The following is a 16,000-nucleotide window of genomic DNA, read 5'->3' on the forward strand; positions in this document are numbered from 1 at the left end:
TTTACGCCTTTGATTCCATTTTAATTTGGATTTGGAAGTTGAACCCAAGTTACCATCTTATGTCACTCTGACATCAGCGCAGAGAACGACAGTGTCATTAAGTTAAATTTTAGTTCAGTAATATTCAGAGTTGAACAAATCTGTAAGATTTTGAAAAACTAGTTAGAAAATTATGTTAAGAAATAACTGATTAAAATTAATTTGTTGCTTTAATTATTCTTATACTTCTGAAATCAATGACTGACCAATTGCGGATTAAATTTTAAATAGATCTATTTTAAATCATAAATGCAAGTTAAGAAGAAATAAAAAATAAAGGAGTATAAACTCAATTATACAAAATTATTACCAATTATTTTATTAGAACAAAATGAAATAACACAAACCCATACTTTACAACAGCATATATGTATTTCACTTATCATTTCTTAGGAATATAAGGTTGCCACTTTTCTATCATATTTTCCCACCATTCCCTATCATATGGGGACTTATACTTTAGGCCCAATTGCTTTGGGTGCTTTAAAAAATATTGTACTGCCATTGGTAAATTCTCAAATTTCTCCCCTGGATGTAATCTTGGTCGCTTACTTCCGGATTTCAGTTTACTTCTTGTATTCTCTTTCAAGGTGTGATTTGTTTCAAATTTATTTTTATTATATTTCAAAGCTCCTCCAATTGCTAAGCCGACGCCACCACTTTTGGAAGCTTCTTTACCACCTGATAAAAGTCCAGAAAGGGGATTTTTCAGTTTTAGGGAGCCTCCAATCGACAAACCAAAAGAGCCTCCCTCAGATGATGCGATACCTGTTTGTGGAAAAATCTTACTTTTATGTATACGACCTACTAGATTAATAATATACTTTTACGTCTCTTATAAGGCCCCTCACGTTGTTAAGTTTCTGGTCAAAAAGTTGAAGAGACTTTTCTGTTAATTTTTCAACATCTGTAGGTAAAACTGAAGATAATGGCTTTCTAATTTTCTTTCTTACTCGCGTAATGGTCTAAATTTTTTTTTATTTGAAATGTAAATCAAAACTTTCTGGCAAATTGTGGTAAGAAATGTTTCGTTTTCTAAAGTTTTGCCTTTAGATTCTGTGCTTTAGTTGGATAGTTTTCCATGCAACATTTTCTAATAATTGTATTTTTCAATACTATCCTAAATTATAAATGCAAAAACACTGAAGCTATATTTCCAACCACTTCAACACTGGCACAATTCCGTGGCTAAATGCAAATTTTGCCACAATGGGGAAGCAACCGTTTACAAGGCAATATTATATTGAATTTTTCGGGATTGGTTCATCTAGAAGTGTTAAAAAATTTACACTTATTTGCAATTTGTATTGACTTTGAAGACCAATTTGCGATTTTCAAACTGAAACTAATTAATTAAATAACAAACAACGAGCAATAATTTAAAGCACAAGACAATAGAAAACAATTCTTAAAACAAGAGACGCTATATTTCTCTCAGAAATCATGGAGAAAAGTGTAAACAGTTAAATTTGATTTGAAAATGTGAAATTGTTTCAATTTTTTGCAGTTACCTGTAAATGTTTCTTAAAATTGCCATAAGGGAGCTCTGATGTACGGAACTTTTTTAAAAACAGACATTTGACACATGCAACGGGCCGTATAAGAGACGTAAAGTCTTTTATCAATCTAGGAGACCGTGGTATACAGCTGGGCAAAGTATGGAACTAAGCGTTTTGTGCCTAAACTATGTGCCTTACAAAAAAAGACAATTAGTACATCAAATACTTAAAAATGTGATCATTTTTTAAGAATAAAATTTTTCGAAATTCCTTTTAATTTTCGAGTTAAAAAAATATTTTTTTTCAAATGGCACCTCACCACGGCTTTTTTGGTAAAAAAACATGCTCTTAATATTACTTCTAATTCAATAATATTGTTTTTAAAAACGTGATTCTCTGAACATAAATTTAATAAAGTTACGTTCTAAGTTCATTACGAAGGTTTTTCAAACTTCCGAAGTAATTGTATCCATGAACGTTTATATTTGCAAAAAAATGAACGAATCCAGTTTCTCGAATAAAAACATATCTTCTACCAAAAAAATTGCTGTAGTAGGGCCCGATTAAAAAAATTAATAACTCGAAAATTAAAAGGTATTTCGTAAAATTCTTGATAAATGATCACATTTTTAATGTAGTTGACGATGTCGATTTTCGTAAGGAACATAGTTTAGGCACAAAACGCTTGGTTCCATACCTTTGCCAACGCTGTATGTATATTTGTCAAAAAATGAGCAAGATTAACCAGAAGAAAAACAGTAATAAATTTCGTTCTTTGAGCTTGTTTTTTCAATCTAAAATCTAAAATACTAAAAATGTTTGACTTTAAGGAGACTTTTCTATTTTTAGAAGAATTTTGTTTTTCGAGTGTTTAACGACGAATTTTCTAGTAAATGAAATTCAAAATTTTGTCAAATATTGCGTGTTTTCTTGTCTTCTTTCGAGTGTTTTTAGAGCTGACGCAGCTTTTAATATTTTTGTTATTACTTATTATTATCTGTTTCATTCAATTTAATTTGTTTGTGTTGTTTTTTATTTACTCTTAGATCGTTTTGAGCAAAATTTTGATAACAACAGGCTGAAACATTACTAAATTTATGATGGTAGGTATTCCCTAAATATCTCTATTATTCTGTTAGAATATTAGAATGTTAGCAATAGGGCTGTGTTCTGAAGTTATGATATGACACTGCTTAAAGACACAGCTGTTTAATTTGCGGACGACTTTAGCGACTTTAACGACATTTGTGTGGACTTATATTATTCTGGCTATTCTTCGTATGTTCGGTACAAGCACTCAAACTCTGTAAGTCCAGAAATTGTCTACCTTATTATTAGAGTGCAGATAAGGACAAAGAATATCCTTGTTTATTCACATTTTTGTTTTGTGGGATTAGGTAATAATTGAATTGAATCCCTATTATTTTATTCTATGCTGAGGAGAACTTATACGCAAAATTAAAGAAAGAAACACAATTTAGAAGAAAGAAAATTATTAATGAAATACGAAAAATGTAATTTAAAATAAATAATACAAATTTAAAAATCTATATTTTATTTCACGGATAAATGTTACCGAAATGATGAGTAGACTGTGTCAACTATTTTATTTATACTTTTGCGTTCCTGGCGATTTCTCAGTGGTGTTCATTGCCACATATTACTTTTGCAATATAATGGATTGTACAGTTGATTTTTAAGATCGATCTTATCACTTTTGTTCGTTTTCTAAAACTTCAAAAAGTAGAACTGTATAGGTAGGTAATTCTAAGCTTCTAGTTTTATCCAATTATCACATTGAATACAATTTCTTGTTAATTTGGCAAAAATTCACAATCTGTTACTGACACTGTTAGTTTATGGCCAGACTTTTGTTGCTGTTACTTATCAGAAAATGTTACTGTAGAAATGTTGCCAACAGAGGGTAAAAGAGTTTACGAAATACGAATTTAAATAACAGCTGTAATTTTTACAATAACAGAGCAATAACATAGTAACAGAAGTTAGGGAATAGCACCATTTGTTCGTTTTTTATGTGAAAAAAAGGAAAAATCTGCAAATTAAAGAAAAGTTCGTGTTTTTGCAAGTTTTCACAAAATAAGAATCACTAAACTCTCGAAAATGACATTATTTTTGTTTATTCGTCTCTTTCATCACCTAAAAATGCTTCAAAAACTTAAAAAAGTTTGCTGAAGAAACGCTAAAGTAACATTAAAGTAAACTTCATTCGATTTGGAATCAATTTGTAGTAATTTATCAAAATCTGCCGAAAATTTAGAAAAAATTAAAATTGATAGTTTTTTACTTTTTTACTCGATTTTGGCTGAGATAAGCCCAAAAACCCACAAATTAGATTTGTTTCCAACTGGTCGAGAATTGAGAATTGAGTTGAAAACCTAATTATTTTAAAAGATCTTTGCAAAACATGCGCATTTTCTGCAAAATAAATAAAAATTAATAATGTTTTGCGTGTTTATTTTCCGCCAAAAATATGCTGAAAATTCTGACAAATTGATAAAAGGTGGTATTTTTTTATGAGATTTTACCACAAGTATCACTAAATTGAGTCTATAATGATAATATTTTTTGTTTCGTTTGATTTATCTAAAAAAACAAATGCTAAACCAAACCAAAGTCAAAGGCAAAAACCAAATTTTTGAAAATATTTGTATTTACATTTGCTTCTTCAAAAATCGATAACTCTGTCATTTTTAATGAATTTTTAATCGTGTATAAACTTTGTGAAAGAGAAAGATCAGATCTTTGAGAAATAATTGATATGAATAGCGAAAATTGAACTACATACTTATTTTTCGTAAATTACGCTTTGTTTATTTTTGATTTTTAGAAAATTCACTTTAAGAGGAGTTAGAATTGTTGTAAAACTGTTTTAACAACCCTTTAAAATAATGATAAACTTTAAAATGTGTGAGTACTATACACATCTGTATTAATTTTTTCAACATATAAAAAATATTCCAACATATTTCACATTGCTGAAAAAAAAATCAAATTGTTTGTACAAAAACCAAAATTTTTGAAATTCAAAATTTTTCATTTTTGACTATCAACATTTCTTTAAAAAGAGTTACAATTTTTGTAAGCCGTTTTAAATCACATTTTGAAACAAAATTTTTGGAAATTGTGATTACTCTAGAAGCACACTTTTATAACCGAGATATAACCATTCAATACGGGTGAGTCAAGTTTTACACTCAGGTACTTTATACCTCTTTATAATGTATTTGAAATTCTAAAAAAAATCGTATGTGATTTTTTTTGTATAAAAGAACGTTTTGACCAATTTTTAAAATGTTTACTTGTATGGTGTGTTTTTTTTTCACTTTCGCTTAGTTAACTATAGTCTAATCTCAACGATTTTTTGTCTATAGGTGTATTTTGAGGTAGTGCATTAAAGTGCCTAATTAAATTTTCGAAAAAATATGTCTTTGATTTTTAATTTGCGTTTTGATATTGAGGCAGCTTTTTTCCCATGAATTTTGGTAGAATTGTAAATCACTTCCACAAAAGGTCTCCATCAGGGTGGTGGATTTTAAAAATTTATTGCATTTGTCGTAAAATTGGCACGCCATCATTGTTGGGTCTGAAGGTTGAGGCAGCTGGTAAGAATTTTTCAGACCCGGATTACCATTTATTTTATCTGTTTACTGTAAATGGAATGTTAATCTTTAAATCTTACGGCAAGGGTTCATGCGAATTGTAAACGAAGAATTCGTTTGTGCTTAGACCAAAATAGTCATCAATTTGAACAGCACATTTTAACATTTAATTTTTTAATAAAAACATTTTTAACACTTTGGTGTGCTTATTCCGGTCATGGCTTTAAAACCGCCCGATGGGACCGTGCCGCTAGTTCTAAAATTTCTGCAGTCATTACTATTATTGGGGTAGGTAGTGAGTCCTTTTGTAGCGGAGATTTATTACTACTCAATCTTGTCCCTCATAAATTATACTAAAATTTCCGATGAATAATATCAAAACGGCTTTTAATCCAATTCTAACGATTTTTTTCAAGTCAAATTTTTTAAGAATAATTTTATTTCGTATTACCGATCCATTGGTGTAAAAAACAACTAATGTGATTTTTTGGTCAAATGTTTTTTTTCTTTTTTATTGGACAAATGAGTCAATAGAAAAAAATATTTTTTTTCCTAGCGAGTCCGTATATCAGTGCAGTGGAATATATGTATTTCATTTTTTTTTCTCTCTTCTAAGAGGTGTAAAGTGCCTGAGTGTAAAACTTGACGAACATAACTGCCCCTTATGTCTCTGTTATGTATCGTTATCTAACCTTTTTCTACGCATGGTTATACTAATGGCTTACATCTTGCTTATTAGCTGTTTCAAAACTATAAAAACGCTAAAGTCGCATTTTACAGAATTATTTTTTAAGATTGATGAAAATGTAAAATAGTTATTAGTGATTAGATCTCTCATTAAAACTATAAATTACATTAGCTATTTTTTATAAGGAATAATTTATAACAGCTAGTTTTAGAGAAAACGCGACACTGGCGTTTTTATAGTTTTGAAACATCTAATATATTGTGGTAATGTGGTACCTAATGCAAATTGTGCTACTAAGGTATTGTAAGGCTTACGATGTGCCAAAAAGTTATTGTGTGATATATGTATTATTGTTATAAATAAATATAATTGATTCAATCGGTTACAAAAAAAATTTTTCTAAATCAGATTTGATTTTCGCCAAATCTTTATATTATTTTATTTTTGAATATTTAGGGACACATTCTGTGTATCAATACCATCATTATGCATAATTTTATTCGAAAATATCTCAGCCTGAGGAATAGGTATAGTAGTTTTTCAAAAATAGATTTGTCAGTAATTTCCCTCAAAGTCAAAACATTAAAAATCGACGCAAAATTAAATTCCCTTTCATCTAATAAAATAAAACATAAGGCACTCTGTTTCAAAAAATTAAGTTATGTTACCTGTTTGCCGATGTTTTGAATCAGTCTCGACGTTAACGTTCTGACCTTGCGCAGCCTCCCCAAGTAATTCCTTATCATCTAGTTCTATTTCTTCATAAATCTCGTGGTTCCCCAAATCTGGTCGTAAATAATTTTTAATTTTTTGCTTTTGCAGCATTCTCCATTTTGGAAAAATTAGTTTTGTTACCTGTTTGCTGATGTTTTGATGTGTCCACTTGTTCAGTTTCTACGAGTTTATTATAATTTTGTCCAATGTCTTGATAAGTCTCATGTTTCTCCATAAATTGTCCAAAACCATTTTCGTCATGCGAAACCTCATCATTTGGCTGATTAACTTTATTGTGTATGAGTTGTTTATTCAAAGTTTTTTTTAATGTTTTATACAAAACCCACTTAATTTGCGCCGACTTCGAATTTATGAACCATTTCAATTGATAAGTTGGTTCCAAAGTCTCATTTTTCCCAAACGAAAACTGGCTCAAGTCTAAAGGAGGGTCATTTCGATCGACCATACACATAAGTTTAAGTTTCCCATTTTCTCGAGTTTCAAAACAACGAATTTGTGCTGTGACTGCGTCGTTTTTCTTCAAAACCCAGGAAATCTTTGGCCCTGCAATTTTATCCAGGAACCATCTGATAGTTAAAACAACTTCTGACCCATACAACAACTCGATTTTTGATTGGTTTGGCTTAACCACAGCCATCCACTTGATGTTGCGATTTGTTGGGTTCGCAGTTCGTGAGTATGAAATAATTGCGTTTCCTCTTTTTCTTCCTGGTTCGAGTTGGGTATCAATACAATGGAAAGTTGTTTTTTTTGCACATTTTGTTAACACTGGTTTGGGCACGATTTCATGAAACGATTTATCCATGTGCCACCTAATTTTCAGGAGAGGTTTATAAGTGAGTTCTGTTTGTTGTGGTTTTTTGTTCTTTTCTGATACGTCTTCTAGAACTGGTCTGAGTTTCGGAATAGCTTCGTTTGTCCAAAGAACCATTTGTTGTATAGTGGGGATTAGATGACTGTAGATGGGTAAAATGTTTTGGAGGATTTCTGCGCCTTCAAGATGTAACGGTTCATCTGTGTTAAATAACAAAACAATCAGAAAATAAAGATGAGAAAGAAGAAAGAAGAGTTGAAGAAGTCTATGTCTATATCATTTCAGAACTTATTACAGATGCCATGTATGTTTTTTAATGATGAACGCTTACATAAAAGATCGGTAAACATCTTGGAGCATCCTGGGGAACTTGAAAATTTAGCATAGATAGAAGATACGTCCCATGGATTTTATTATTTACAATAAGAGTTTAAATATGAAGCAAAGTGCAAAGTATGACCATCTATTTTGCAGTTGTCCAAGCCACATGTAGTCCTGGGGCCTGTTTCATAAAAATTACAAGTTGATTTTTACAAGTGACAAGTAAATCAATTGTAAAAAGTTTTATGAAATAGGCCTCAGAAAGCTATTATCTACTACTACTAGAATTTCTTTGTAATTACGAAAAATTATTTATAGGTATTATTAATCTGGAATTGCTAAAAAATAACTGGTATTTGGGTTTTTCGGAACTACTGGAATGTCCTTTAGAATTACCAGAATTCTTTTTATTTGGAATGGAACTTTGAATTTGAAAGTTGAAATTAAGATGGAAACTAATTTGGAATTAATCTAAATTACTAAATTTTTGTTAATTTTTTTTCGAATTACTGGAATATTTTGTGATTTATTAGAATTAATTTAGAACAGTTACTAGAAATAATAGAATTTTGTTTGGGATTACCATATTTTTTACTTGGAATGCAAATTACGTCGAACTTCTTTTAACTTAAAATTTGAAATTAAGCTGAAATTTCCAGAATTTCCAGAACAATTTATTAAAATTACTCAGGAATTATCAGAAGTGTTTTTGGAAGAACTGCAATGTTTTTATAATAAAATTTATTTATTTGGAATGGAAATAACATTATAACTTATAATTATGATTTGAAATTATGTTAAAATTACATATTACATTAATTAATTTGGAATTAGTCGGAATTATTAGAATTTTGTTGAATTTTTTTCAATTACCTGAAACTATATGAATGTGAATTATTGGAATTACTTTGAAAATACTAGAATTCTTTTTGGAATTACATAGATTCATTCTAGGTTTATCCGGGATTACTTGGAATTCGAAGTGTCAAAATTAATTAAAGTTAAATTTATTGAAATTAATCCGGAATTACCTTGAAATGGTTGTCCAAACTTTCTTAGAATTATTAGATTTCATTTTCTATACAAATCTCCTTGAAGTTTTTTTTGAAAAATTCGTATTGAAAGTATTAGAATTCTCTTAGGAATTATTAGAATTATTTGTAAAATTACTGAAATTCTGAATGAACAGAAAGTACATTGAATTTCTTAGACGGAATCAGTTCAGAATTACAGTAACTAGTTTGGAATTACAAAAAAATATTTTGGAATTATAGGAATTAATCTTGTATTATCACAAATTACTGGAATCTTTTTGAAATTAGATAAAGACCATTATATTATTATTATTATTTTTAAATTACTTTTTTGGAATTATTCCAAAATTATTTATCTGTTGAAATTACATTGAAATGTAATGTAAAATTAAGTTTATGAAATTAATCTGGAATTATTATGAATTTTCGGTGTTGCAAGAATGTTCGTCGAAGTATGTATCTTCAAATTACTTGAATTATTATTTGTAAGTTCCTGGAATTTTTCGAAAACTATTGGAATCTTTTTTGGGATCTGAGATTAAGTTCTATACCACAATTACGTTGAATTTCTTAGAACTATTAGAATGTATGTGGAATTAATCAAACAAATCTGGAATTACTAGCAATTTTTGGTAATATTAGAGTTTTTTTTTGTGAATTAATGGAATTTTTAGAGAATTACTGGAATACTGAGATGGGATTCAATTCCAAAATAATGTTGAATTTCAATCTGGAATTACTACAAAACTGATGTAATTATTAGTACATTACTAAAATTTTTTTGTAATTACTAGAAAACTCTTTGAAATTTTTGGAATTATTTGTACAATTTGGTATTACCCAGGCTTATATGCAATGCAGATTACCAGAACTACCAGAATTATTTTGGAATTACAAAGATTAAGTTGAACTTAATTTGTAATTATTCGAGAATTATTATTGGAATTAATTTGAGAATACTATGAACTTTTACAATTATCCTGGGAATTACGATAAGAATATTGTTTTTTTTTCAAATTATTTGAATTATAATAATATGAATAACTTCAATTTCTCTGGAATTAATGGAATTTCATTGGAATTCTTTTTGGAATTATCCGAGATTTGAGATCGGAATTAATTTGCAACAATTTTGAAATTATGAAAATTAAGTTGGAATTGTGAGAATTAATTTTGAATTACTATCAATGACTGGAATAACTAGATTTGTTGTTTGTTTTTTGTCGACTTAATTGACGTATTTGTGAGAGTTACTGTAATTTTTCTTAGATTCTTTTTGGAATTAGAAGTGGAATTCTTCTTGGAATTCTAACACTTAAGTTAGAATTGCTGGAACTGAATTGTATTAACGATTTTTACAGGAATTACTTAAGGGTTAATCTTGAATCAGTAGAAACTTGTATTCCAGTAACAGAAGTTTTGTTCGATGTTTTTTGAATTGATGGAATTTTTTTGGTATGATCTGAGATTACTTAAAATGGAAATTACACTAAATTTCTTATAACTATTGGAATTAATTTGGAATTACTGGAATTAATCTTTAATTGCTCTGAGTTATTGGAACTTTTAGAACTTTATTTAATTTGTTCGTTATACTGGAATTAATTTTATGAATTATTTGTGAATTACCGGAATTCATTTTGAAATAATTCGTCATTATTTTTTACTACGTTGGATTTCTTGTAACTATTCGAATTAATTTGGAATAATTAGAATTAATTTAAATTATCCGTAGAATTGTTTTGAATTAGAACTGGAAAATGCTACCTAGTATATCCTACCTATATCCTAGTATAAACGGCCAATCGTGTCTAACATACCTCCAAATGACAATATTGACGACTGATGTGGATAAAAATACACAGCGAGATGTGCATCCAAAGAATGACTTTTCAAATAGCTTGGTGGTAATTGGTAAAGAATATTTTTTTTTGGTATTGATGGGAAGTTCGTCCATTGCACGTCACTACTGGACCATGAGGTACAAATCATGTTTCGTGAAAGAATTACTGAAAAAAAAATTGAACTACACTATCGAAAACGTGAATCCTTAATTCCTTACCATAGCGTGTTTTTTGTGAATAAACTTCATAGATATTCAACACCAAGTAAAAATAAAACCAGAATTTCATAGCGGTTCAGTGGAAGAAGGGCAACTGAATTTGGTTATAGAGTTATTGCAATATAAAGTCTTAATGTTTTTAATTGCATTCTTTTTGATTTCATTTGTGATTTTCAACGGCGATTAAATGACAAAAGAAAGACATCAAGGAGACAATGCACGCAATTGTCGCTTAATTACGTGTATATTTGATAAAAATGTTAAATGAGTTGTTAAATTTTATTTTTAGATGATTCCAGCGTGAAAAATTAGCCTGAAATTTATAATAATTTAGTTGTAATTTTGTACAAAGAAAACGAGTCAAGAATATCATCAAAATGTGGCAAGAACATTTTACAAATATTTTTTAGGTTTAGTGAAAAACAAAAAAAAATGCAAGCAATTATCTAACTTATCAAAAATATACTATTTTTTTTTTCTAAATTAACCGTCTTGTAGAACTTTTGTATTACAAAACTATTTATTTATTTATTATAAATGGAAAGCAATAACACAGTTTCTGAAGCTTGTGAGTTGATTAGTTATTTTACTTGTCATAAACTTTACCACTATTTATGACATATTTTCAAAAACATCCATCAATCCTAGAATAGTGTTTTTAAAAACAGAGCATTTGTAATTTGCTACATTTTATTAATTAGTGTAATCTTTTATAAATGAAAAACTACTGCAAAAATGGACATAATTTTTAAGTTTTTTGAGTTATTTTTTTTTATTTTTGTATTAATTTTTTTACACTTTTGGACATTTGGACTGTTTGAAAAAATTGAGACAAATTGGCAATTTATGTTTTTTAATTATATTTAGTTTCACATTTTTTTAAGATTTTCTCTCTTGGTAAACTGGTCACTTTTTGAGCAAATTTTTTGAAAAGTAAACTTCTATAAGTTTTATAATTTTTAAGATTTTTTGTCGTATATATATATATATATTACTCATTGTTGTATTTTCTTACCTATCAATTTCTTATTAAATTTCTTTTTTCCTTGTCGCTTATTTTTTATATCTAACCATCATGTTCCCAGAATTTAGAAAAATTTTAAACAAAGCGAAAGTTGGTATGCTTGCCCTTTTTAATTGTTTTAAGAGAGTTTTTCTTTTGGCAAATTATTTTTTTTTGAACAATTTTTTTAATGATAAAGTACAATAAAAATGTGCCTTTTCTTGAATTTTGTGAAATGTTTTCGTTTGCGAGTTAAGTAGATTTTTATGTTCTTATTAAATTCCCTGCAAGTTTTGTATCTTTGATCCTATTTAGAAAAATATAAGACAGTGATAATTTAATGGGTTCTATGAATAAAGTTGAAGTATTTACTTAAAACGTAAGTGTGAAGTAAAAGCAAATACTCGAAGTAAAAACAAGCAAATACTTGAAGTAAATAATTTGCTCCTGCTTTTACTTCGGACTAAATGCTTTAATTTTTTGGAGAATCTGTTCTCAGAATAAATCATTGTAGTGAAGTTTTCAATGTTATAATTTTTAAAAGGGATTTTATTTCTTTCAATTACAATTATTGCTACTCAAGAACATGTGAAAAGTGTCATATAATCTGCCCCCTTCCAAAAAAATTATTATCAAAATTCACGCTGTTCTTAAACATAATTTTTGTTGTTATTTTTCTCATCATCTACGGCAAAATCTTCGTCCATAGAGTACTTATCACATTATATGGAAAAAATAATCATAAAAATAAATAATCATTTCATAAATATCCGTGAGGGTATTTCCCTTCGTTGTTCTCAGGCAAAAAATACCAGGCCAAAGCATAAAGATTTGTTCGTTCAAAGCAATATAAAGTCTTAAAATTTTTTCCTAAGGGTTTGCAAGGTTGTTTATAAGTTTTTCTTACTCTTAGATGCACAACAACCACCATGGTTTTAAGTTTTAAGTATTACTTTTAAAAAGTGATGCTTGTACTGTTTAGTATCAATAATTTTGAAGCAAATGCTCAATGGAGAAAGCTCATTTTGTTTTGAGTAAAACCTCGATGTTGAAACAAAGACTCGCCCAATATGCTTTTACTTTTAGTAAAGCTTATACTTACATTTTTACTCATACGATTTAAAGCATTTACTTGTAAAGTTTGAGGTAAAAGCATTTACTCAATTTTATACATATGGCCCAATATGTTTCTATTTTTTTACATTTTTATTTCTTTTTTTTGTTGATGGATGGTAAAGTAATATTAAAATTTGGTCTGTTTTTTTTAATTTTTTGTATCTTCGGCGAAATTTTCGAAGTTTTAACGTATTTTGCTACAATTTTATTTTACTATAATGTCTAAATTATCTAAACGTAAGTTTTGATAATATACCTATTTATATTTTAGTTGTTTTAGATTACTCATTTCTCAGAATAAAATTTGTTCAATTTTTCCCGTTACTTAATCTATAGATAATTTTTTTTCAAATAACATCTAAGTACAAAGCAATCTCAGTGCTTAAAATAACGTTTCCGTTTCCGTTGATTATTATTTACAGATAAACAGATATCACTTACGTACGTTTCTAACAAAAGCATTCAATGGATGATAATTATCCATAAATGACAAAAACTTTCCTTCGATTTGATTATAGCTACATATCTCAAGTATTTTTTTGAATACAAAAGTGGAAAATGTCCACTTTACTAAAGAAAAAAAATTAATTCTGAATCTAGAAAACGGATTTTTATTGGAAAATCTGTTGTGTAATTGACGTTTGCATAAACTGAATTTAAAAACTTTTCTATGTTTTCAACAATTAAAATTACAGGTCATCAATTACTTAAAAAATGAGGGAGAGAATAACGTACTTTCATGGGATATTTCAAGGGTGGGAAACAATAAGTTATAGTTTTGACATTTTTAGTAGTTTTTTAGCAACATTTACGCTCAGTTTTGCTCACCAAAAGGAGGTAACTAATTGGAAAAATTTTGTAAAAAAATAGTAGATGCGCAAAATATTGAGTCGAGGTCTTAATCCCAAGTTTACTTCTGTATCTTATCAAACCTCTTAGCCGAAAATCAATGAATAACAATGATAAAAAGAACGTGCGTTCGAGAGCTTGATAAGGCAAATTTGTACAAAATACTAAGTCTAGACAATCCTTTAACCCGAATGAAATAATTAGTAATACAATATTATCAATAAATCTCTAAGATTTTGTAATTAGAATATCACTATATAAAACCAAAACTTATTTGGAGAAAGTACTCATTTCCAAAATGAAGTTTGTAGTATTGTTTGCTGTGGTTTTGGCGACCGCTTCAGGTAATTAATCAATTGTCCGATTTGAGAAATTATTAATTGGAAAGTTAACAGCGGTCCCAACGTTCCTTCGCAAGAACAAATTCTTCCCTGACGGAAGAATTGTCGGAGGAGACGATATTCCAATAGAACAAGTCCCTTGGCAAATTTCTCTGCAGTATTATGGTTCTCACATGTGTGGTGGTTTTGTCATTAGTGAAAAATATGTTATCACTGCTGGTCATTGCACTGAAGGGTAAAAAATGGAGAAATTTCTAACAACAAATAGCTAAACTATTTCACAGTGTTACAGAAAACGATATCAACATTCGTGCCGGAACCTCGATTCGTGAATCAGGTGGCCAAGAAGTAAAAATCGCCAAAATCCACCATCATCCAAAATACGATGGAGGTCTTATCGATTACGATATCTCTATTTTGGAATTGGCTACGCCTTTGACACTCTCTGATAAGATATCTCCTGTCAAATTGCCTGAAGCTAATACCGTTTGGCCTGACAATATTGATGTTCTTATCAGTGGTTGGGGAACCACCGAAGAAGGTTCTGGTAGTCTTCCATCGAATCTTCAAGGAGTTACTGTTCAAATCGTCTCGCCTGAGTCCTGCAAAAAGGCCTATGGTGCAGATGCCATCACCACGCGCATGATCTGTGCTGGAGTTAACGGTGGAGGTAAAGACTCGTGCCAGGGAGATTCTGGTGGTCCTTTGGTGGTCCCTAATGCTGATAATACTCTTGGAGGTATTGTTTCGTGGGGAGCGGGATGCGCGCGTCCTCAATATCCTGGAGTTTACTCAAATGTTGCTGCACTTCGTGATTTTATCACTGAAGTGACTGGATTGTAAACTGTTTGTTTTAAGCAATAAAGTATTAAAACACCCATTTGACTTTTTATTCCCGAAACTGAAGTGTTACAAGTTCTGAATTTTTTTTAATCTAAAATCGAATGAAAAAAAAATAATTAAGATGTAGCGGTTAGCTACGTTTTGTCGTTAAATGGCAGTGCATCTTTTCATTTACGACTAAAGTATGTCCTTTGTAATATAAGTAGCTCTATGTTCGTTCACCTTTTTATATAGACAATTCAGTTTAAGACTGAACATTGTAGAATGCTATTTTAACAAGTGAATAAATAAATGTGGGTGGAAATGATGCCTAGCAGAATTTCGGGAGAAATTTCTCAAAAAATTTCTTAACTATTATTTGCTAACATAGAAACAGTATTTCTAGTCACCTCCTTAATCTCCTCCACTGTGTCTTTTGCAACACAATATTTGGAACAGAAATGTGTCTAAAGTTACAACTTGCCTTTTAAAGCGTGCTATAATTAGTATATTTCCGATCTCATGGTAGAAAGATGCTATTTTGGAAACTACTCGTAATTTAGAATGCAAGAGAGTTCTTTAAATTGTTTGCTAAATTTTTCTTCAGATTTTTGTCTAAACGTTTTTCTACATTCTCTAAATTCTTTCCAATTTTATATTCTTTGTCTTTTGAAAATTCTTCTATGCTTTCCTTTAGAATGCTTACAGTGTTTTCTGAGTCTTTTCTTCACCCGTTTCTAGAACTGAAATTTGTACTCTTCTATAAGTCGTTTTATAAACCCACCCTTAGATTTTTTTATACATATTCTAGATGCATCTTTATAATTCTTGTCTAAAATCTTCTCAAAATTATCTGATAAGCACATATCCTTCAAATTCTCTTTGAGACTTCACTCTGCGTAGTTTGAAAACTATTCGATAGTTTCGTTTAGATTTTTTCCAAATTATTTTTTGGCATTGTTTTCTCTAATTTTTTTTGAGATTCTTTTCTCGTTCTTTTTTAAAATCTTTTTAAATTTAATTTAATGTAATTTTAAATTTTAAATGTGGACTATTC

At 29.2% G+C, this 16,000-nt stretch overlaps 2 protein-coding genes across 2 annotated transcripts; one reads left to right on the forward strand and one right to left on the reverse strand.

The window, feature by feature from the left end:
- Positions 1-339: 339 nt before the first annotated feature.
- On the reverse strand, positions 340-10,929 carry LOC103312753 (uncharacterized). The gene is made up of 5 exons (XM_008194190.3): positions 10,813-10,929; positions 10,571-10,759; positions 6,702-7,595; positions 6,515-6,631; positions 340-807 (listed from the first exon to the last, which is right to left on the reverse strand). Exons 1-5 carry the CDS (start codon positions 10,880-10,882, stop codon positions 422-424), a joined length of 1,656 nt encoding a protein of 551 aa, XP_008192412.1. The 5' UTR covers positions 10,883-10,929; the 3' UTR covers positions 340-421.
- Positions 10,930-13,963: 3,034 nt separating this feature from the next.
- LOC655599 (serine protease P80) lies at positions 13,964-14,999 on the forward strand. The gene is made up of 3 exons (XM_962160.4): positions 13,964-14,124; positions 14,176-14,356; positions 14,406-14,999. Exons 1-3 carry the CDS (start codon positions 14,079-14,081, stop codon positions 14,962-14,964), a joined length of 786 nt encoding a protein of 261 aa, XP_967253.2. The 5' UTR covers positions 13,964-14,078; the 3' UTR covers positions 14,965-14,999.
- The last annotated feature ends 1,001 nt before the right edge of the window (positions 15,000-16,000 follow it).

This window comes from Tribolium castaneum, chromosome 9 (genome assembly GCF_031307605.1).
Source record: "Tribolium castaneum strain GA2 chromosome 9, icTriCast1.1, whole genome shotgun sequence".
NCBI classification, from domain to species: domain Eukaryota; kingdom Metazoa; phylum Arthropoda; class Insecta; order Coleoptera; family Tenebrionidae; genus Tribolium; species Tribolium castaneum.